Source organism: Ixodes scapularis, unplaced genomic scaffold (genome assembly GCF_016920785.2).
Source record: "Ixodes scapularis isolate PalLabHiFi unplaced genomic scaffold, ASM1692078v2 PGA_scaffold3__209_contigs__length_174095766, whole genome shotgun sequence".
NCBI classification, from domain to species: Eukaryota; Metazoa; Arthropoda; class Arachnida; order Ixodida; family Ixodidae; genus Ixodes; species Ixodes scapularis.
In genome coordinates this window covers 68,788,384-68,811,479 of record NW_024609868.1, presented here as the reverse complement: position 1 = coordinate 68,811,479, position 23,096 = coordinate 68,788,384, and the positions used below count along the sequence as shown (strand labels likewise).

The 23,096-nt window shown below is 41.9% G+C and overlaps 1 protein-coding gene across 1 annotated transcript in view; it reads right to left on the bottom strand.

Moving 5' to 3' along the window:
- The window catches only part of LOC120841602 (nose resistant to fluoxetine protein 6), a 71,595-nt gene that overhangs the window by 20,892 nt on the left and 27,607 nt on the right, over positions 1-23,096 (bottom strand). The window contains exons 2-10 of the mRNA XM_040212529.2: positions 17,579-17,781; positions 15,023-15,143; positions 13,157-13,244; positions 13,003-13,094; positions 9,920-10,096; positions 8,031-8,124; positions 3,817-3,918; positions 3,212-3,377; positions 1,028-1,110 (exon numbers count right to left, since the gene is read on the bottom strand). Of these exons, the coding sequence (XP_040068463.2) occupies positions 1,028-1,110; positions 3,212-3,377; positions 3,817-3,918; positions 8,031-8,124; positions 9,920-10,096; positions 13,003-13,094; positions 13,157-13,244; positions 15,023-15,143; positions 17,579-17,781 (1,126 nt within the window). The remainder of the gene's footprint in view (positions 1-1,027; positions 1,111-3,211; positions 3,378-3,816; positions 3,919-8,030; positions 8,125-9,919; positions 10,097-13,002; positions 13,095-13,156; positions 13,245-15,022; positions 15,144-17,578; positions 17,782-23,096) is intronic.

Here is a 23,096-nt window from a genome sequence, read left to right as displayed (position 1 = left end):
ATTATTCGTTGTAAGTGTCGGTAAAAAGAAGAGCCAAATTTTGACTTTTTCGATGTTTTAAAATATTCCGGGCGCGATGCAAAATACATTCGCAATAGATGAGCGCTAACATTTCTTTTTAACAGTAAACCGAGCATGAGATACTCTGTACAAAAACTTCCATCTTAAAAACTGAATTCTAAGATTTGTTGAAAAATCTCCGAATAATTCCTAAATATAAAAGGGTTGCGCAAGAGCCCAAGGTTGTCATTTTGTTTTACTTAAGATATAAATTTAAATAATACAAATTTAACCACTTCATGTAGACGAGTTGGCGTGCTTTACACATAAAAATATAATACGTTGTAGAAAGTTGCATGTTTTATTCTTGTGGCCCTCAAAGTTGCACCTAGCCGCTATTGGGAAAATCGCTGTTCCACCTCCTCCCAGATGCGGTTTTTTGTTTCCAAAAACAAAGAAGCTTTCTTGCTAAAATGTGGTCTCTTTTGTTTTGTGAGCAGGGCACGTTTTTTTGCCTGATATAAAAATTGTGTTGAAAACAAAAATTGTGCATGACACCCTTATGACCAACCTTCTTAGAACACACACTCTGATGCTGATTTGTAGTTCATTTGTTTTTACTTGTGGATAGAAAAAAGAGGTAGAGTAAATTTTATTCTAGACATTAAAGCAATTAATTCGCTAAACTCTTTCCGCGGAAAAAAATATTTGATACAAGATTACAACTACAATATCAAACAATAATGCAAGCAGCCTGTGCTTTGAAACACTAGCAAGGAAATGGGACTTTTCAAAAACCGGGGAACAATTTGTCATTAGTATTGAGTCAAAAGTGCCAACAGCATTAATACTTGTTTTAAAAGGTTCCTAAGACGTCACACCCAAATGCCTCTAATCTTTGATTGATACCTTTAGTAGTTTGACAGAGATAGGCTCGAAGAGAGTCTTGTCAGTGGAAACTAAAAAGTGTTTCATCACACAGATTGTTTATACGGTTTCCTGAACTAGTAGTTTACGAAACACGTACCTCAAGGAGAACAGAGCCAACGGAAATGCCACTAGAACAAATATCTGCATGTCAGCACTGACATACCATAAGTGCGGTAAACACTGAAAAACAGAAAAGCAAACGCACATTGAAAAGAATTAGAACTTAATAAATCGACTCAACATTAGAATGTATAATATTGTTGCATTGAATCATTTTAGTCCATAGCGGCCTAAAAAAATTCAGAGCTCACGGTTCTAGCCTCCTGATTCCTTGCTCAGATTCTTAATTGGCTTATGCAGCGCCCCTAATGGCAGCCAAGCGATGATAAGATGCTCGAGTGGGGGGTCGCTCCCCCCCGCCCCCCCCCCCCCCCCCCCCGAGTTTCTTAAGCTGTCGATATGCAGTGAACCCGCTTCAGACCTATATTCTACTACTTAATACAACTATTTTCGAACTATTCTGTTGTCAAACAACACCCCTTGCGCCTTGCACAGGATTGGTTTTTTGTAGGGCAACTTCGTAAACTTTGTAAAAAAAGCCCACATAAAAAAAGATATATATATATGCACATATATATATATACTGGCCTTTACGTGGTAAGTCTGATGGACTGGGTAATCGTTCCTTTCAGCTAGTCAACTTGTATAAACTTGCAGCGCAGTAGTGACGGGTCTTCCCCAATCGTAACTGTTTCTTAGTTTATTGATAATACCGGGCTGCGTGACCATCTGGCCTAAGATAGAGGAAACTATTCGATCTTGTTTAAAAAGCGTTTGATAGAACCTATAACATTAAGGGGCACTTAAGTGCTTTTTAAGATCCTTGTTTTGTTCTCATAATTCAATCTACGAGCTCTAATCATCCTAAAAAAAAAAACAAATTGCATTACAAAGTGATTAAAGTTCCCCACACTTACCCTCGGCGCAGAACGATAGATGGCGTTACCGAACCTTGCCGAACATGGCTAGGGTTCATTGTTTTCGGGTAAAACTCGATATTACCCGATTTTTGCACCCCGAACAGTTTTGTATGAATATCGGGTAAAGCCCGATTTCTCCCCGAATAGCGGTCTTGAAATCAGCTGAAATTATGGAAAAAAAGAACAATTCTGGATTTGTTTCAGAGCTGCTTCCTCTGTCACTCGTTTGATGGTAAGAAACTTCTTCGATTTGCGTTACCTCTGCATACATTCGCTTCAGGATGAGTCAGAATGCGGAAATATACTCTGAGATCGAGCACCATTGCTATATCATATACTTATTTGATTGAACTTTGTTCGTGTTAATAACACATTTCAGGTATTTGCCCTTCATAAATAACACCTGAGAAAACCCATTTCCTAAGGGTTTCAGAAAGACCCGATTTCTCCCCGATAATCAGCCTGAAAAATAGCTCCCTAGTTTTACCCCTCGACTATTGAAAAATATAAAACCCGAAAACGAAGAACCTTAAATATCGTTGAACGACGGACGGCGCCTGTCAGTCACTTGAGAGCGATCGGTTCCCGCGCGGACGAGCGGGACTGGTCGGCCGCACGTCCTCGCGGGAATCCATCGCTGTTGATGGACTGACAGTTGCCGTCCGTCTTTCCACCATATCCAGCAAGTTTCGGTAGCGCCATCTGTCGGTCTGCGCCGACGGTAAGTTTTGGGAAGTTTGGTCACTTTTTTAATATGCAAATTAGCTGCGCATGAATATAATGATGAACGTTTTAGGGTGCTTAGTGCTTGTAAATCGAGTTATGATCAGAGAACGATTATCTGAGAAAGCACTTTAGTGCCCCTTTAACATCAAATCTTAAAAATTTCACATGACGAGTTTATCATCGAAAAAGAAAAACAGGTCGTCATGCCAGCGAGATTCACAACTTTTCTTGCGAACACCGTTTCAGTTTTGTGGTACTTTTTAGTTACCCCGGTCGACTAAAGTAAAGTGTTAAGCTGCAATGTTCTGACTTCATCACAGTGTAATAGCATATACTCTACAGTTTTGAAATCAGGAAACAGATTCCCAATAGTCTTTTTCTAAGAATGTAAAGAAATAATAACGCGTCAACTTTATTTTTCAAACTGCCTCACGAATTTAACGTTTGAGAAGGAAACGTTAAGTGGAGAATAATTTTCAAAGGTTCCAAGTACCACAGTTAAAAACCGTGGCCATAACCCATTGCCAGACAACATATTAGAGGAATAAATAGACAGAAAAACATTTCGTCCAAACCATAGTACGGTCTTTCACAAAATTGTTGGTGTGTATGATTATCTTCCACCATCCAGTGATGCATCCGCGGATCATCTGGGTGAAGGTTTCATCATCCGCCGGCCCGCTCGAAATCAATGGCAGCAAAAAAGCCGCCAGTACGACGACGAGCATGGGGATTGTTAATCTGAAATTAATGAAACAGAAAAGAGGGTAGCCCCTCACATGTGTTACAAATGGTCCGTTTTGGCCTGTTTACTCTGACTGTTCCACCATACTGCCTTTTCTTTTTTTACTGATGTAATCTGGCCTGTTTGTTTAAAAAAATGTAAATGAGCCGTAATCAATAAAACAACCACACTGGTAGAGTGGTCAAAGTTATGCTGGAAACTAAAACATATCGCCGATTGTTTTACCCAATATTACGAATGACTATGTGACCTGGTAATTGGGTATTTGTGGCAATCAAACACAAAACAACTTTTATCTGTATTTGCTGAGTTTTGAAATGCCAACAAATGTCCTCCTCATTTTTTCGTGTCCGTCTTTACCGTAAAGGTTTCTGTTCTGTTCTATAAGCACACCAGAAGAAGTCATATTTGCCAAGTATTTGCAGGAATGCTCACCTCATGTATCGTCTGATGGACGGCACTATGTAGACAAGTAAAATGTTTTTCTTCAGAGTGACCTCACGAGAGGAGGTCAGTAAGTATGAAAGCAGGAAACCACTGAAATCATGCGAATTACACGAGAGTTATCAACGCAAAGAGATACACAAGCACAATGAACTGGCTCAAAAAAGTTTTAAATGGTTTTCTTGAGCCCTCTTCATTGGGAATGTATATTTGGCGGCCTCTTCAAAATGCTTTTACATTTGACAAAATTTGAGACGCGTTCGATTAAGATATACTAGATGATCGAAGTAAATAATTCGTTAAATGCGCGTGTATGAATATTATTTAGAAACCCGTAATTTCTTATTGCTGTCGATAGATTAATCTGATATTATGATTTCATTTTGATCAATTAATGACCTTGAATGTAAAATGCAGTGATGGTTTATACACTCTAAATGTATAAGGTAAGTATTTTTATTATCAATCTGCCGCACGTTCAAAGAGCTTTGTTTGGAAGGAGGACCCTCCATTTAGTAAGCTCAAGCAACCCCTACAAATTTGCTTATTAGAACCTAGTCCTCAGTTTTTTCAGTACAGTCATGGCCCTGAAAACGGGCATTCCCAACTTAAAATACCTCCAAGTAATAATTAGAAAAAATTGAGGTCAGGCTTGATTCATTTCGCTTTACTTACCCATCATAACATGAATTCAAGTTTCCATATTTCCTTGAAATTTTTTTATTCCACAGAATGACTTTTTTAATGTTACGCTTCCATCAATGTTATCAAACGGCACTAAACAATTGTGGAGTGTTGTAAACGGGCCTTAACAAATGCCTGTATCCTTCACGGATGCTGATGGTAATGGCATTCTAAAAGCTCAATGAGCATCCATTCTAAGTGATGTTTTTAACAAGGCTTTCATTGAAAGTGGTGGTTTAGTTTATCACATGTATCCATATTATGCTTTCTTTCCCGTCGATCCACTGGTTTTCGATTACAATTGCATTATAACGCTGATCGATAATTTGAAGATTTCTTCCTCATGTAGAGTTGACAACATTTCCTCTAATTTTTTAAGAATACTTAAAATTATGTGTTAATTATTCTTACTAAAAGATTTGAGCAATCACTAAACCTTGGTGTCTTATCGGATGATTGGAAAACAAGAAAGGTGGTTCCGCTTCACAAATCAAGTAACAAACATGATCCTTTCAGTTACACACCAATTTCGTAAACCAACACTCGTATATAATTTTAGACCACATTGTTTATTCTCATTTAGTTAACTTTTTAGAGTCCATTGTTTTCTTTTCACCTTCACAACATGACTAACGCAGAAGTTTGGGCTAGTTGGTATTCATGATAAAAATAAAAAGAGTGTAAGGACACGGACAAGAACAAGAGGGTAGGCGAACAAGGAACAAATTAAAACAGCGCAAGGAGACGGACAAGAACAAGAAGGTAGACGAGCAGCGCCTTGTTTGTCTACATTTTTGTCCTTGTCCGTGTCCCTTGCGCTGTTTCTATTTTTTATTCACAACATGGTTTTCGCAAGACTACTCATATGAAACCCTGCTTTTGTTTTTCACTGACGACCTACTTCCTATTCTTGACCGCGGGTCCGAGGCTGACTGTGCATTTCTTGATTTAGCCAAATCGTTTGATAAAGTTTCTCATAAACTTTTCCTTTTTAAACTTGGCGAACTTAACACGTTTCTTAACTAGTCGATAACAGTATGCAATGCTAACGAAACTAATTTTTTCCTTAGCCTTTTTACCTCTGGTGTTCCACAAGGGTCCGTTTTAGGACCTTTTTTGTTCCCTATTTACATAAATGACTTAGCAATGTGTGTATCGTCCTCAATTAGTTTTTTTTTTGCTGGTGACTGTAATTTATTGTGAAATGACTAACGATTCACGAATCGGATTCAACACTAATTCAATGTAACTTGTGCGCAGTATCCGAATGGTGTAACCTGTGGAATATGGCTTTTGACAATAAGAAATGTAAATCCATGAGGGTTTCACGTCGGAACACCGTCCACCTCTCCATACCCAATTTCTAACACTTTGTTACAGCTCGTGACGTCTTATAAATATATTGGTGTTTACATTACTTCTAACGTTTCATGGAAAAACCATACTGATAATATTATCGCTAGCTCTATGCTCGGATATCTAAAAATAAAAATTTCTTTAGCCCCAATATTATTAAAGTTACTTCTGTACAAACCCCTAGTTCGATCAAAAATAGCTCGAGTACGCCCCATCAATCTGGGACCCTGGATATGCGACGTTTGTGACTAATCTAGAAGCTCTGCAAAATCGCGGAGTTTGCGTTTAACTTATTGTAACTGTCATTGCACCGTCAATAAAACATCTATGAAAGCATCTTTGTCTCTGCCTCTCCTTTCTTTGCGACGAAAAATATCTCGTCTTTGTCTTTTTCTACAAAACTTATCACTTTAACGCTCCTCTAAAAAATGAAAGCCGTTTACAACCTTCTATAACGCCGGTTAGAGCGCAGCTCTTGAGGAGGAGGATAGAAGCGTACAGAGGGATAGGTGACTTCTTAAGGTCCCGTCACCTCAGGGGGGGGGGGGGGTCGTGTGACGTCATGGGGGTCACCGGATCTCGGGGGAGGGGGTTCACGTGAACTCAGGGGGTCACGTGACCTCAGGGGGTCACGTGACCTCGAGGGGTCACCTGACCTGGGAAGTCACGTGACCACGGGGGTCACGTGGCCTCAGGGGGTCACGTGACCTGAGGGGTTCACGTGAACTCAGGGGGTCACGTGACCTCAGGGGGTCACATGACCTCGGGGGGTCACGTGACCTTGGGAGGGTTGCGTGACCTTGGGAGGGTTACGTGACCTTGGGAGGGTCACGTGACCTTAGGAGGGTCACGTGACCTTGGAGTGTCACGTGACCTCGCGGTTACGCCGACAACGACGGCGACGCCGCTCAAGCCGGAAACGGGCCCCTAAGAGCTGCGCTCTAAACGCAAATTATTCCTTAACCACTCAAACATTTTTCATCGCATCCGATCATCATTTCAAGGTTGGCGTTCCTCAATCAGCATACAACGACTCCTTCATGCCAAGAACGTCTTCTGAGAGGGAACCACCTTCAGGAATCTTTAGTAATTGTCCCATTACTTTATTTGTTTAAAAAAGCAGTAACTTGATTTGTTTAAGGACGCACTTTTATTAATAGCCGTCGATTTTTTTTTTGTATTTTCATCACTGCTTTCTATGTTGTATTTTAGAGCGCAGCTCTTAGACGCCCTTTCCCGTCTTGAGCGGCGTCGCCGTCGGCGTAACCGCGAGTTGCGCCGACGCGTGAGGGTTACGGGGGTTAATCTCACGAGGGTTACCCTCACGAGGATCACGAGGGCTACGAGGGTTACTAACCCTCGTAACCCTCACGAGGGTTACGAGGGTTAGTTACCTTCAAAAGGGTTACCTTCACGAGGGTCACGAGGGTTACCCTCACGAGGGTTATGAGAGTTACCCTCACGAGGGTCACGAGAGTTACCCTCACAAGGGTTACTAGGATTACCCTCACGAGGGTCACGATGGTTACCTAGGTCACGTGACCCCCCCGGAATCGCGTAACCTGAGGATACCCCCCCGAGGTCACGTGACCCCCGTCGACGTCACTGATGACGTCACAGGCATCCGGATCGTCATCGGCATCATCACTGATGGCGTCATCAGTGACGCCACTGATGGCGTCACGGGCATCCGCATCGTCATCGTCATCATCACTGATGACGTCATCAGTGACGTCACTGATGACATCAGTGACGCCACTGATGACGTCACTGGCATACGCATCGTCATCGTCATCATCACTGTTGACGTCATCAGTGACGTCACTGATGACGTCATCGGTATCGTCACGTGACCCCAGGTCACGTGACCCCCCCCCCCCGAAGACACGTGACACCCCAAGGTCACGTGACTCCCACAAGGTCACGTGACCCCCCCCCGCCCCCCGAGATCACTTGACTTACCCCCTCCCCGTACCCTTCCCTCCTCATCCTCAAGAGATGCGCTCTAATTCGGCGTTACAGGGAGTTATAAACGGCTGTCATTTTTTGATTGAATTCTTATGTGCCCCACCCCCTCTGTGATGCCCTACGGGCCCTGATGGCACTCAAATAAATATATAAATAAATGTCCCGGAAAGTTGATCAGGTCCAAGAAAACGTCTTACCTGATGAGGAAGAAGGTTGTCACGCTCAAGAATCCATTCGGGATGAAAAGAAACGTGATGTTCTCCGCTGCGCCGGCCGAAGCATACACGGAGTCTGCAAAGTTAGTCAGCACTGATTTATTTTCTTATCGATTATGTCAGAAGAAAACGCGCGAAGGACGGTGGCGCTTTGGGCCACCCGTGTATGCTAATATCGTTTTGAACGCAGAGACGGCGCGTGAAAGCTTTATATTGATGAATAAAACCGTGCTATAAAACACGTCTTTCAATTGACCACTCAGATGAAGGATCGATTTGCAATATTATGACTTTAACGAAAATTTTAATTAATCAATATGGACGTTTTCAGATGTTTGAAAAATAAACCAGGAAATAATATATATATATATATTCTAACAAGCTTAAGGGATTTTTGCACTTTTGCAGGGTGCTTGCAGGGTGCTTAGAGCTTTTGTAAATGCTGGAATACTTTTCGATACACAAAAAAGATGTGCATTGGACAGCATGTTTGCTTGTTTTGTTCGCCTGTGTAGCAAGATAAATTTTATCATCTTCCAGATTTCATTTTGCTTTTTTCAGTGCATTTGGTTTGCCTGTGAAGGGTGTGTATATGACACAACTTTAGTAGTATTATTTGGCGTCGGCAAGATTACCTATACAAACAAAAGCCAAACAGAGTCGGTAACCACCTGCAAGCAAGGACGACTTGTTTGCTAGTTTCAAGCTGGAAGTTTTCTTGTTCCCTTGCGTAAAACGGCTGCTATGGATACCTTGCTCTTAAATGAGTCTTGCCCTTGTTAAAGGTTATTTAATAATACTGGTCCTTACAGCTCTAACGAAGAGCACCTACATTCGTGAATGAACGGTATGAGAAGCCGTTTTTGGCCTCCTCTACCCGGCTTTTCAATTAAACACACACACGCACACACACGCACAGAGACACAACTATGCGGTCTAGAATATAACGTAGCTAACCAAGGCCCACCCCTGGCATAAAACTAAATCATCAGAAAATATTATCTGCGAGGCGAAAAAACCAATTTGTCATACAAAAAGATCATCTGATTGATTTAAATACGTTTTGCTCTGCGGGTCTTCCACTCATGTGTATGTCCTCTCGTAACAGAGCACGCGACTGGAGAAGAAATAAACTGACGGGTTTGGCAGTATACCTTTAAAATAATCCTTGATTTGCGCGTTCATAGCTCCCTGGGCTCAGCGGGAAATATCTGTTGGACGGCCTACAATTCAAAACCCCTGTAGTGCAAAAATCAAGCTTTACCATTCTGGAGAAAAGGATGGTATAAATGCTAAATTCAACTCATTATCACTTAACAGCTTAAGAAACGCAGTGCGTGATTCATCATGTCAATACTTCTTGTTTGGTGATTCGTTTCTTTTTTTTTTTCGTTCTCATTGCCCATTGTGAGATCTCATTGGCTCTGGAGTGATAATATCAGCTAAAGAGAGTGATTCTAAAATGTTTGGGAGTTCTGACCGCCACGCGTTTTTTAAGCTCTCAGTGACTATGCGGGCAGAAATTAAGAGAGAGGAGGAAACGAGAGCGCGCAGGGACGTCAAAACGCCAAGCTCCGATTGCGTGGATTAATGGGTAGACGCAAAGATCATAGCTGTCTTTGTCTCCATTGCACTCGTCGAACGCGTTCGAACAGCGAACGCCGGCCGCCGGCGCCTTGCGTTCAAACGCGATCGGCGAATGCAGTGGATACAAAGGCAGCTAACTTTGCGTGTACCCATTACCCGTTTCCACCAAAACGGGTATTGGGTCGTCTGCTCCTCTCCTCTTGCTTCTGCCCGCATAAGACAGGTTTTGCTCGTCTGTAGAGCTTAATTTGCAAAATAAGATACGAGAAAGAAAATACTCTTACTGAAGAATCCACTGTTGACAAGAAGGTAGGCATGTCCGAGTACAACCCAGAAGGCCATGATCACCTTCAGACCAGAGACGAACTGGATAGGCTTACTCGTGGCCTTGGTTTCCGTACGCAACAGGAACCGAGTATTAGTGATGGCAGAGAACATGAGCATGATGCGCAATGGAAGTCCTGGTGAAAAAAGCATTGGTAAATATTTTTCGCACGCCAATATAATAAATACATGTTTGCGTACGTGTTTTTTGTGTGATATGTTTGTTGAATGCGTTTTACACGGTGAACCAGGAACACCTGTCTGTGCTTTGTTCAGTGGCACACCGTAAACCGTTTTATCAATATTTTATTGCTACGCCGAAGAGTCTGTATATCATTTTTGTGGACTTTACCTGATTGGGCTTGTTATTACGAGTATTATTTTATTGCGGTGTGCCATTATTGGTTTGAATTAAATACTCCTGCGTCATTTATAAACTTCACAATGCAAGTGACAGCCGCTACTACCAGTTTTTTCGGCACTGTGGATGATAGGCAACACGCCGCGGTTTCCGATTCAAATAACTGTTTTCACAGCCCTAGTATTTTGTGAATAAATGAATGAAAAATTAGAACAAATTGAACATCGATGAGTGTAGTGGATCGTTTCTTTGAGTAGTCTTAATTAATCACGGAAATGACAGCTCTATGCTAGCACAAGCCTACTTAAGGAACTTTTCAAATTAAAAAGAAAAAATGACACAGTTTGGTTATGTCTGGCAGAATCGGCATACGTGGAATTTGGAATACATTCTTAGGTCAGAAATGATCGGTTCACTCGCTTGTGTAGCGAGATTCATTCTGCAACATGCGACTACGAGAAAGACATTATTGGTCGCTATGATTACATGAGACGGATATGACACGTTGGGTTCACGTGTGACACATATGGTCTCAATGGTTGTCTCCATGGTCACACTGAAGCCCTTTAAATTTAGCAGATAACACGTTTTCTTACGTTGGTGCTTTTCACATGGCTGCCTTCAAGACGTATGATAGGCTAAAGCGTTTTCTCTTCAAACCAACAACACGCAAAGCAGTGTCAAACCGAAAGTTGTGGTGTGCGAGTCTTTTACGTATATTTCTGTTTACTTTTTTAATAAAGCCGAACAAAAATGCAATTAGTGTCTTTTCTTTTAGTAAAAATAATTCTTGATGTGCAAGGATTCAAATGCGCAAATCTAACGTTCAAGATCTGATTATTTTGTCATTTTATAACGCGCAAAAAAAAAGTTCCGCTTAATTTGTTTCATTACGAAAAGGTAAAGTATTAAAGGCGGGGAGGAAACCATAGGTCCTTATTTTATCTATACGCGGTGCATAAAACTACGCGGCCTCAAATGACAGGTCTTCATTTGCTTTACCAAATATACAGGGTGGGGTGTTCGCAAAAAAAGAAAAACAAAAAAGAAATACGTTTACAGTGTTGTCTTTGCTGCAATAATAAACTGCGCGTTACCGAACGCCCAGTTTCCACCCAGCTTCTGTCCAACTGCAGCCCTGCAGCGGTGAAGACTACATTGCAAAGTGTCAGATCTTGCTGTTATCTGCTTCAAAAGTTACCAACGATTTTTAGAAATATTCAATAGTAAAATGGCGGCCGTAGAAATCCACAAATCCTTGAAGATTAATGGAGTCGACCACCAGGAGGGTTCCTATTTGTTCATTAAAGGGGCACTGACACATCAAAATCATATTTTTTTTATTATCCGAAACGATTGAAAACGATGCCGGGACATTACCCTCAAAATTTGAAATTTGGGAATTCAGTATTTGTGAAGTAAAAAAACAATTTCCAAATGCCGAATTCGAAGTTCCCGCGCGATCGGCGCCGGTGCCTTGACGTCAAAAATCGCGGAGACCTGAGAGTCGATTTTCTTTCACCACTCCCTGCTGTTGCCATGGCGACCCAAAGCGAGGAGGAAAGGAGTGAGCGGCGGCGTTACGGCGGACCGGTTTTGAGCGGTGTCGCCTGTTTTCCGTTGGAGGATACAAATCCAGGAGACGGCACCACAACGAACTCCCGATTTTTGGTATTTCAAAAAGAAGGGCCGTAGTGCGTTCGCAATTGCGTTAAAAAACATGTTTTACGATTGCCGTTATTAAATGTTATAGAGATGTCGCCTACAAAGCTTCTAAATTTCCTGATTTTTGACGTCACCGATCAAAAGAAGCGAGGAGGCGAGAGGCGGGAAAATCAAACGCCAAAAATAAAAAGGCGCGCGCGCGCGCGGGAAAATTTTTTTTCGCGATGCGGTTTTTTTTGCGTGTCTATGACTGCAACTTGCATCGTTTTAGACAATAAAAATAAATACGACCTTTGGGGTGTCAGTGCCCCTTTAAAGGTTTTTCCGCATTTTTTATATATTTCAAAGGAGATTGGAGAACGTTCTGAAGTTTTGGTATCAAGTCTGTACCACTAGCGCTACATATGAGAGCAGACTGAATTTTCGGCTACGCGTATTCTATGTTTGGGGTTAGTAACAAAATAAAAACTCTGCGGATTTTTTTTCTCTTGGAAACTTCCTATTTTAGTAAACCAAGAGATTTTTGAAGATATCTTAAGGGGGGTATATTTTGAAGACCAGAGGGCAACTATTTATACCCAACATAGTACACTAACCCCCCCCCCCCCTCCCTTCTCTCCCCCCCCCCCCCCCCCAATGTTTCGAAGATGAACAAAGGCTTTTATAATATTTCCGGTTTATGCACGGACATTTTTATATTGTGTAATTATTTTATATTCTACAGGTTTTCCAGTCACTTTATAATATCTTTAGGATCACGAAGTTTCCGACCACTTCATGAAATTGTTAATTTTAGAGAAGCTCGGCCCACTTTGATATTTTTAACATCACTAAATTATGTATCAGCTTGGTTAGGAACATATATCTACCCTGCTTCAGGCCGCACAATTGTTAGTACCACCGATTGTAATGTTTTCTTTTTTTGTTTTATTTAAAACGTTACAACTAAAACGCATTCTAATCGGGTGACTTATGGTTCATTGTTATAATTAACAACTTAGAATAAAATGCACTAACCGCGTACTTTCTTCGTATCATAGCTCTTTTGTAGGAGCCATTCCAATACAGTACCCAGGGCAACAAGCACAAGCAGCAGACAAATGATTGCCCTGGAACGTAAAAAGGCTGTTATTGTTAGCTTCCCGTGCATGTTGAAATAAACAGGTATTACATTGACAGTGCTTGAAGAGCTGAAATCTCTTTTGGGTCGTCCGTTCTGCATCCTCTCACAGTGCCGTTCATTCCGTAGACGTGCAGCACTGTAAAAAATGTCAAGAAAGCCTTAAAGTTCGAATGTGCTCTGCTTCTCCGCGACTTATATAAATCAATTTAGAAAGTGTTTCATCGTAAACATCAAACTGTAGGGAGTGCCCTAAGGGCCAAAATTCCAGCCGGCGATTTTGCGCGATGGAAAATGTTTTATCAAAGATATTAACACTATGAAATTGGAGTATATGTGCTGCAAATGTATTTAAGCATAGTTTGTGAAGTTTACTTGCCGAACCAATGAGGGATATCACAACGCCCCAGCGGAACGCTAAAGGTTTATTCACACATTTATCTCGGTTGTTCGCAGCAACCGAAAACGACAGCAACGACAAAGTCGTCGAAACAAGTGCTCGCCACTCTCAACGTGACAAGGGATCCAAGAGGCATACCTTTCGGAAGAAATCATGTTTCGCGGTTGTCGCGGTGTTCCGGATGTTGCTTTCGTTTTGGTTGCTCTGCACGCAACTGACACAAATGTGTGAACCAGGCTGTGGGATATCATTTAAACAATCTGGAGACAATATCACGTGTGATCGCTTTCTCAGCTGCTCAAATCATTACCCCAATACGCCTCCGTCCCACTGGATGCACCTCGGCAGGGATTTGAACTTGATAACTGGGGATCCGCAAGGCACCGCTTTCGATGGCAACATTTTCCGTTTAGCATATACAGTAGAATCAGCTTATAACGATAATAACGAAAATCAATTGTTGTAACCGATTTTTGTTGTGTCTGGACTACAAACTGATCGTTCTTAGTTTATAAATTCTAGAAATTGATCGTTGTAAGCAGTACATAATCATATGTGGTATCGTTATAAGTGGATTGCACTGTACATGTATTAGTGGAATTAAAAAAAGAGGTACCATAACCCCTTTCGATTAAAAGTACCATGCTTAGCTAGATGTAAGTATAATTTTACGTTATACATCTACACAATGCACGCCAACCAGTTGGTTATAGGTGCAAGAAAGATTTTATTGTACATTTGGCATGTATCTGTTATTCTTGATGAATTCAATTTTAACTTGGTCTTATTTACATGTAGAGCCAGAATATATTAGAGTTTGTATATATTTGGACAGTCTGATATTTTATTTGTTTAAGTGTAGCTCTGGCCATTGAAATAATACGGCACGAAAGTGCACGATCAAAACGTTCATGTCAAGACTCGTCCGGTGGCTCTGGTATTCAAAGATATAGTTGATGAGACAGCTTGAACATTTCATCCTGCAAACACATGTGCGAACGACTCGTGCATTGAGGCTGATAATTTTAAGGATATGAACAACATAAAAAGTCCTATTGACGTGCGTATTCATAGCAATAGTTTTAACTTGCGTAGAGTGCCAACCCATTTCAAAATTGTTCTTCTTTAATGCTTAGTTTAGTTAATTTGTTTGCAGACCGAAGTTTCTTTGCACGAATTTTGTGACGATGCCGTGCAATAGAGCTCAGTGAAGACGTACTGCAGTCACCAATATTAGCATATTTAGGGGAAGACAATAAAGGCTGGCCAATAAAGGCAATACGACCGGAGAGGGTTAAAATTAGGTTTCGGGCTGCTTACGGCCGGCTTCGCGGTCGTAGGCAGTCATAAGAAGCCTAAAAACTTGTTTTTATTTTCTCCGGCCGTAAGCAGTCAAAATTATATGAACCAGTTTTAAGAGAATAAAGGCGAACATATGTTGTTTGTTACTACTGTACTACGCTGAAAATAATGTTCCGTCTTGGTTATTTGTCATGGAAAATAGTCAAATTGCTTACGTGATCGTACAAAGAAATCTATATCTTCTGTCGTGCACAATGACGGCGTGCAGATCGAATGTCGGATGTCTATGCTTTGAAAGGTATCACTTGACGTCATCTGTAGAGGGTCAAATCGTCCCTGAAAGAAAAAAAAAAAGAAATGAGTAAAACGTAAAATATCCAAGAAAGTAACAAAGTTAGTAATAAACGTAATCTTGATGGGTGCCTTTCGTTTTCGCACTGTTTTGAAGGTCGTTTTGAGTATAAACCAGGCAGAAAAACAGAGTAATTGGTGATTGTTGAAACAAAGATGGCGAGAAAAACTTACAAATGCTTAATTTTGAAAGATTGACAGATTGGACGAATTATGGCACGACGTAGGACTGCTGCCCAACATAGTCAGCGTCAGCCTAAGAAACGCCTGATATGAACATATGAACATTTTAATGTTCATGCTTCTTGTCTTATAATTTCTTCTTCGGGATTTTATCTGATAATTCTGCAAGCGCATTGGCTGCGAAGCGATGATAAGATGTTCTAACCACGCTACGTCCTCTGTTTTGCACAACTTTCGGAGCGACTACAACTGTCTATTAAGGAGCGCTAACATTGCTGGCCGCTTCTCGGCGGTTCTTTGAACTATATGACGCATTTTCATTTTGGAACGAAAGGTCGACTTTGTCCTCTTCCAAACGACCCAATTGCGAAGTCGTTGTGTACAGCACATTCAATGATTTGAACTCAGGAAAACACTCGTTCACTGACAAAGCTCCTCAATTTCCAACATGTTTCTATCTGATGTATGATTTAGACTTCCACGCGCCAGCTGACGGCCTAAATGAGACAATATTTGTTAGTTTTTATCTCTACGATGAATGTCATTGCCAATTAAGAAACATCGAAAAATAATGGCTAGATTATAAGTAGTGTAGTTTAATATTAAGATCACAGTAAGACGCATTAAACCTTGAAATAATTACGGCGTAAAAACTACAGGCACATGTGATGAGGATAAAAGTTACATCCATTTTAATATGCGACATGCAAGATGCATCCTGCTCAACGAGGTCGAGGGGCTTAGAGCGATAAACTGGCAGCTGAATGTGGCCTCACCCGGGCCGCCGCCATGTTGCACATTTTTTACCCCTAAACATGTGACCTTATAGTTTTACGTCTAGATTTTAACAAACTACCGCACACAGATAATTGCTTAATGATCTTTATTAAAAGTACCGACGAGATAAGTTAAGTTTCGTTTAAGTCCGAAATGTGCTTTTACGACAAAATACTCAGGCAGCTTCGCAATAGCTCCATTATATGCCGTCAGCCGCAGTGCTGTATTTTAGGTTTTTACCGGAGCCCAACAATAATCTATGGGGCTAACAGTATTGAAAAATAGTTTATCGTGTCTTTTACAGTGATGGCGAAAAAATCTTTGCTCAGTTTTGCGTAAAGGTTTCAGGATTTGGTACAGTTACGTGCCGAGTGGTCCAAGTTGTACAACTTGGCGGCAGCCATGGGCGGGGAGGTTAAGGGGGGGGGGGGGGGGGGGAAGGGGGTCACTTTTGTTTGGCGAACGGGATGCCAGTTTATTGTTCTAAGCCCCTCTGCCTCGTTAAACCTGCTGAACAAGTTTTAGGCTTATAAATATTACGAAAGATAAATAAAAAACTTAACGAAATAAAAAAAAATTAAAAGATGTTACGAAACATTACTTTAAGGAAAAGGTGGTGTCGACTATGTTTTTTGTTTACGTAATGTTTGTATGTAAAATATAATACCATAGAGATATCAAAACGAACCACTACGTATGGGTTTATTTGGTTAATATGAAGTTTCAATACAAGGCATAGTACCTGTCCAAACCGATGATGTGAAACACTCGCTTATTAGGTTGACATTTGTTAAAATATAAGTGAAGGCATTTTTGACAATTTTTGTCTGTTTTTATTATTTAACATTATTTATAAATGTGCCAAAACGTAGTGGTTGTTTTGTACCTATATTATGACGAATCTTAGTTTGGTTGAATCATCGATAATTTAAATGCGATATACTTTAATATTTAATGGCAGGATCTGGTGCCTTCACTTTGCAGGTCCCCGGATCTTTCTTTCAGGCCAATCCTTTGCATTTACATGGCCACCTTATTTATACCTTAACGTACTTTGGGATAACGCGTTTTAGAAGGGCAAGTACAGTTTCATATGAATGCATTTCACGTTATCAGAATGATTCCTTTTTCTAAGTGATTGCAACACGCCGCACGTTTTTCGTTTCTATGCCCGGTGGTGGTGCGAAGATCCGTGCTAGCTTCGGCGGTGTGTGGATGATAAACTCTCGGTATGCAAGAGATGTCTTCATAAAGCAACTAGTAACTGTTAGTCTTTATCGGCTCGCGAAGAATGAAGCGTTCAAGTAGAAACTGCTCATCCCATGGACCGAAATAGCGACCATACAGGAAGCTTGGCATTACTTTCCCAGGATCCAGTGAATTTAGTTACTGTACCACCCAGTTGTTCCAATAGAAATCCCTTTGATTTCACTTTGGTATCCAAGATCTCCAACACCAACCGTAAGTTCCCCCGCTTCCTGAAGTTTGACGATCAACTTCTTAAATCCTCTGGTATCAACATAGACGGAGCAGTACTGGCCCTTGAAGTAGAGCTGTCCGTCCGACGAGTACACTCGGGTGTTGAGGCACTGCTCGTAGCCGCCGATGCTCACGAAAGAACCTTCGAGCAGGTTAGAAGACAGCAGGCCGTTGGACATCGCCACTGCACAACAGAAAGAGTGAAATTCATGTAAAGTGGGTCATTATTATACATTGAGTGTCCTCTACCGAATACATATTTTATTTCCTCTATCTGAGGGAGTCCTTATGACAGATTAAGGTAACGAGCATGTTCACTGTCCGTTGCGTTTAATGTTGCCTTTTTCTTTAATGTTTTACCAGCACTCAAGGTAAATATTTATTTCAAAGTGACTAACCATGATGCCACCCAATATTCTGAAAAATAGAATGTCTGAATTTTGTATTATGCATTTGTGTACAATTACTTCCTTGATGCCTGTATGTTCCACCCTCCCTTCACCGGCGAAAGCCGGCCGGCAGTTTTTTTTTAACTAACTAAATATGATAGGGCTGGGCGGCTATTAAATGTTAACCCGATTAATCGCCGCGCCTTAAATCGTTTAATTAAGCAATTAATTGATCTCGTTCATTTATCGCCATAATATATAAAAAAATCAAAATTAATAAAAACACTTTTTTTTACTTTGTTGAATATCTGTTAAACGGCGCAATATAAAACTTAGATTATTAATTAATCTCGATGAGTAATTAAGAACAATTTAAGAAATGACGCATCTATGCCTGGTGAATGATGTTGATTGGGGCGAAGTTCTGGTGGTACTGATGATACTGTTTTTATTGTTCATAGGTAGTGCTGATGGTGCTGATTTTTTTTATTGCTCATAGGTAGTGCGGAGTTCCGGGTTTCGTTTCGACTTCATTTTTACTGCTTTATGGTCGGTGAAATGCAGAGCCAGTGGTTCTTCTGGCGGATCAGCTTGGATCCGCTAGAAGTCGTGGGAACGCATCTCCACCGCTTAAGTCAACGGTTCATGTCAGAAAGAAAATGTGTGGTATGGATCGTGGTTATATAAACAGTTGAGCATTTGACCGCAGCGCCCTCTCGTCTATAAACGTTGAGCCAAGGCATGCCAAGTTTTACGCGATTATATACGCATTTAACCGCAGCGCCCTCTCCTGTATAGACGTTGAGCGGCTACATGCTACGTTGGAGTGTAGCGTAGTGGTTTTAACTGTGTATGTTCCGCGCGAGACAAAGCAAGTGCTACGTCTTTCAGAGATGCGAGTACGAGCATTTTAAATGAAATTGTCAACGAGTATAAGCTGGAAGACGTAGGTGACGTTTTGGTTGACACGGTAAATGTCGGATTCACCCATTTTCAGGGAGATAGCCATGCCCGTTTGGATAGGTTTTATATTTCATCAGAGTTAATGACTGTATGCTCTAACTACTCTGCCTGCCTCCTTTAGCGACCATTGTCTAGTGTCTTTCACACTGGGTAGAGTCAAAGAAAAGAGAAAAGCTTTTTTTGGCAGCTGTGGAAGCTGAATAGTAAACTTTTAAATCATCAAACGTTCGTCGAAGCACTCAAGGATTGCTTGGAAAAGTTCAATGAATGTGATGAATGTAGCTGCGCTTCAAAATGGGACCTTTTTGGGCATGATGTTGAAATGAGAGCTATGGAAAGGCGAAGCGCGACATAGAATTGCGAAAGTAAACGAGAAGAAATGCTGCGAAACACACTTAAGATTTTGCTTGGCGAAGAAGGCCGGACACCTGGGCTGTTTAAAGATGATATTTGCTCCGTAAAAGCGCAACTTGAAGCAATAGATAAGGAACTGTATCACGGGGCACTGATACGGGCGCGAGCGGGAAAAATGTTGAGAGGTGAAGCGCCAACAAAAAGGGCACTCGGAATGGAAAAGAAGTATGCTGGCCGCAATGTGATAGGGGGAATTGAGTGTTGCGGGGTGGTGACTATCGACCAAGCGGAAATAGAAAGCGGTTTTTGTGTTTTTTACAAGGCTCTTCTTTCTTATCGGCCTGTCGAACTTGATAAGTTTAGAAGCGAATATCTGGGTTTTTGCCGCGTTTAGAAGACGACGTAGTATCAGGTTTAGAAGCAGAAGTGACCGTGGGTGAGGTCGAGCGGGCAATCGACGAATTGAATCAAGGGAAGTCGCCGGGCCCAGATGGTCTAAGTGCGGCCTTCTACAAGGCTTTTAAAAGTGAGATTAGTTCCTTTCCGTGCAAGCTGTTTTGTGAAGCTTATGAACAGGGAATTCTTCCCCTATCCTTTTCCCGTTCACATACAGTTTTAATTCCGAAAACCGATGAAGTAGTTAAAAGGAGGCAAGTATCGGCCTACCGCCCCATTTGTTTGACAAATGTAGGTTATAAAATATTTATGAAAATATTGGCTAGGCGTTTGCAGTTGGTTATAAAAGATATACTTGGACCCCATCAGACGTGCGGAATAAAAGGGCGCTCAATCGTGACGAATATTGACGTCGCTAGGAGTGTGCTCGAGTGCTGTGATTGTATGCAACGTGTCGTGGCGCTACTCCAGATAGACCTGGGGAAAGCTTTTGACCAGGTTTCACACGAACTTCTTTTTGTCATCTTGGAGCATGTGAAGGTCGCTTCTGTTATTCTCAAGGGCGTACGCATGGCATACAAAGAGTGCACCACTAATTTTATTATTAACAAATCTGTATCTGAACGTATTTCGGTCCATCGTGTGGTGCGCCAGGGGTGCCCTTTGTCACCCCTTCTGTTCTGTATTTTCATTGAATCATCTTGTATGAGTATACTAAAGAGCCCACTCATTCGTGGTTTTCAACTACAGTCATGTGAAGTACGTTGTCTGGCGCATGCTGATGACATTGCCATTTTCTGTGTGGATAAGAATAGCATCAGTGAGGCAGTTAAGGCAGTGAAACGTTTTTGCAAATATAGTGGCAGTTCCGTAATCTGTCAAAAATGTCTAGGTTTCTAGTACGGAGAGTGGGACTGTGTGCCTAGTGTTTTTGAAAATATTAGCTGGGTCACAAGGCCTACGAAGTACTTAGGAGTTCCACTTGCCAACTACCGTGATAGCGACCCTTATTGGAGAGGGCAGGCAGTCGAGCTGCGCGACAAAGCTGAGAGATGGGCCACGGTTTGTAATTTGTTTTTTGTCAGCAAGCTCTGGTATGTCCTGCAGGTTTTACACTGTTCGCGCGTTAATGTCCAAAACCTGCATCGAATTTTTGCTGTTTTCATCTGGGGGTCGTCCTGGGAGCGGACTGGCCGAATGAACCTTTTTCGGCCTGTCCGTTCTGGGGGACTGTCTTTAGCTCATTTATTTCTGAAGCAGGTTGTAAACAGGTTTATTTTTGTGCGTGAGGTGAACGATAATTTTCTGCGCACCATATGTCAGCTGCGCTTGAGCAGAGCCTTGCCTCAGTTTTTTGTCTCTTCCGAGCATGTCCCCACCGGTGGCATTCACGGCTACTGGCGCGAGGTTGTTCAAGCGACGCGTTTTTTGTGCACTCGCTTTGCTTTAGAATATCTAAGCGTAGTAACGAGGAAAAAATGTATAAAGACCTTCTTGATGTTGTCCTCCCTGTGCCTTTGTACAGGTCATTGTATAGTGTGGGCCCGGGCCAGGATGTGCTTCAGCGCGTGAAAAGAATGTCAATACCGCCATGTGTGAAAACTTTTTTTCTTTAACCTGCATACCGGGGTCTTACCGGTTAAAACATGGTTGGATGAACGGGGTTTATTTGTAGCGTGGGGTGTGAACTGCTTTCTGTGCAAGAAACCAGAGACGGTAGAGCACGTTTTTTTTTTGGAGTGCTGGGATGGGGTTTTCTTTTGGGACATTCTACAGCGTACATTTAAGAAGGCGTTCCCATTGGATTCACACGGTATTAGGTACCTAGCCGTTGGCAATGATGAAAGTGTGCCGTACGACTTGATAATAATTTTGGGGCTCTATAGTATCTGGAAATCCCGCATAGCCGTGCGACACGCAGACATTAATGTAAGACAGGTGCACGAACATTTTTTTTTTTAAATAACGCAGCAAGTGGTAGAGGTGTGGAAAGCCCAAACCTGTGTACCTGATTGGGTAACCGTGCTGGAAAGAGGGGCACAATTAAAATGCTTTTAGCCATATTATGTTCGCCATTGAATGGCAGACTTGAATGTTTTAACTTTTTGTAAAGCTTTATTTTGTGATTGTACCAAATTGGCAATAAAGAAAAAAGGTGTAGCGTAGTGGTTAAGACGTCTGCCTCGTAAGCAAGCGGTCCTGAGTTCCAACGTGCAAGCGTACGTTTTTTTTTTTTTTTTTTTTTTTATATATAAAGTGGGCCGACCCCGGAGGCAGTGTAATCGATGTGAGCACGGACGCCGGACAAGGCTAGACCCTAAGGAGCTTCGCCCCTAAAACACTCTCACTCCCAGCTTATTACTTCAGCTGCGTGAGACAAAGAGGTTCGTTGTACTTTCCGGCAGAAGCGACCTCCTTTGATTGTTCACAATAGTTTCTGCTGCGCTAAACGGAAATTCGAGCGGTGTTGTAGTGGCCGGGAAACGTAGCCCTCTACATTTGTCTGGAGTTCATTCTCACCTCTACAGTTTACTTTATTCTGAAATTCCGCCTAAAGTTTGCTCTACATACAGGTGTACTCATCCATGTCTGCAGGCCGAGGGCGTTTAAATTTTACTTGCTTTTGGTTTGTCAATACATTACTCATGATTGATTAGTCTGTAGGGATCAATTGCCCATCCCTACAGTAAATCAATAACAAATAACTAAAACATTTTCACGAATGAAGGTGATGAGAGGACGAACAGTGAACTGAAAATAAAGGTTTAATTGGCAAACTTGTGCCAAACAAAAAGAACGAGCTTCCAGGCAACAGGAAAGCGGGCGGCGATTCGGCGGCGTAACAGCGAGCGAGAGCGAGACTGACTTGACAAGGTCGCCGGCAGCTGCTTATGTACTGTACGTTACTATCTCGAAGATTCGGCAAAGAAGGTTCTAGCGTCGAGCGCACGGGGCGAGAATGAGCTCGCATTTTCAAGAACAAGCAGGAATAAATTATAAAAGTTACGACCGAATCAAGAATAAACGCGAATATTCTAGAAGCCTGTGACCGCGTGACCGAGCGTTGCTTTCTCGGCCCTGCGGGCGGAGGAATCAATTGAAAGCGCATTGTCCCGATGCAACGCGAAAGAAAAACAAAATGGCTAAACACAATAAAAAAAATACAGTCAGCCGAAATAAACACGCACCATAGATGTAGAATGACTTGAGTCTAACTACATGGGCCACTTCGGGTCGTGGCTGGCGGAGTCCTGATTAGGGGGGGGGGAGGGGATCCGTCGGGGAACATCTTGTGGTTCAAGTCCCCAAGGCGTCGAATAACCTTGTAGGGTACGAAGTAGCGTTTTAATAGCTTCTCACTGAGACCGCGGCGGCGAATGGGCGTCCATACCCACAC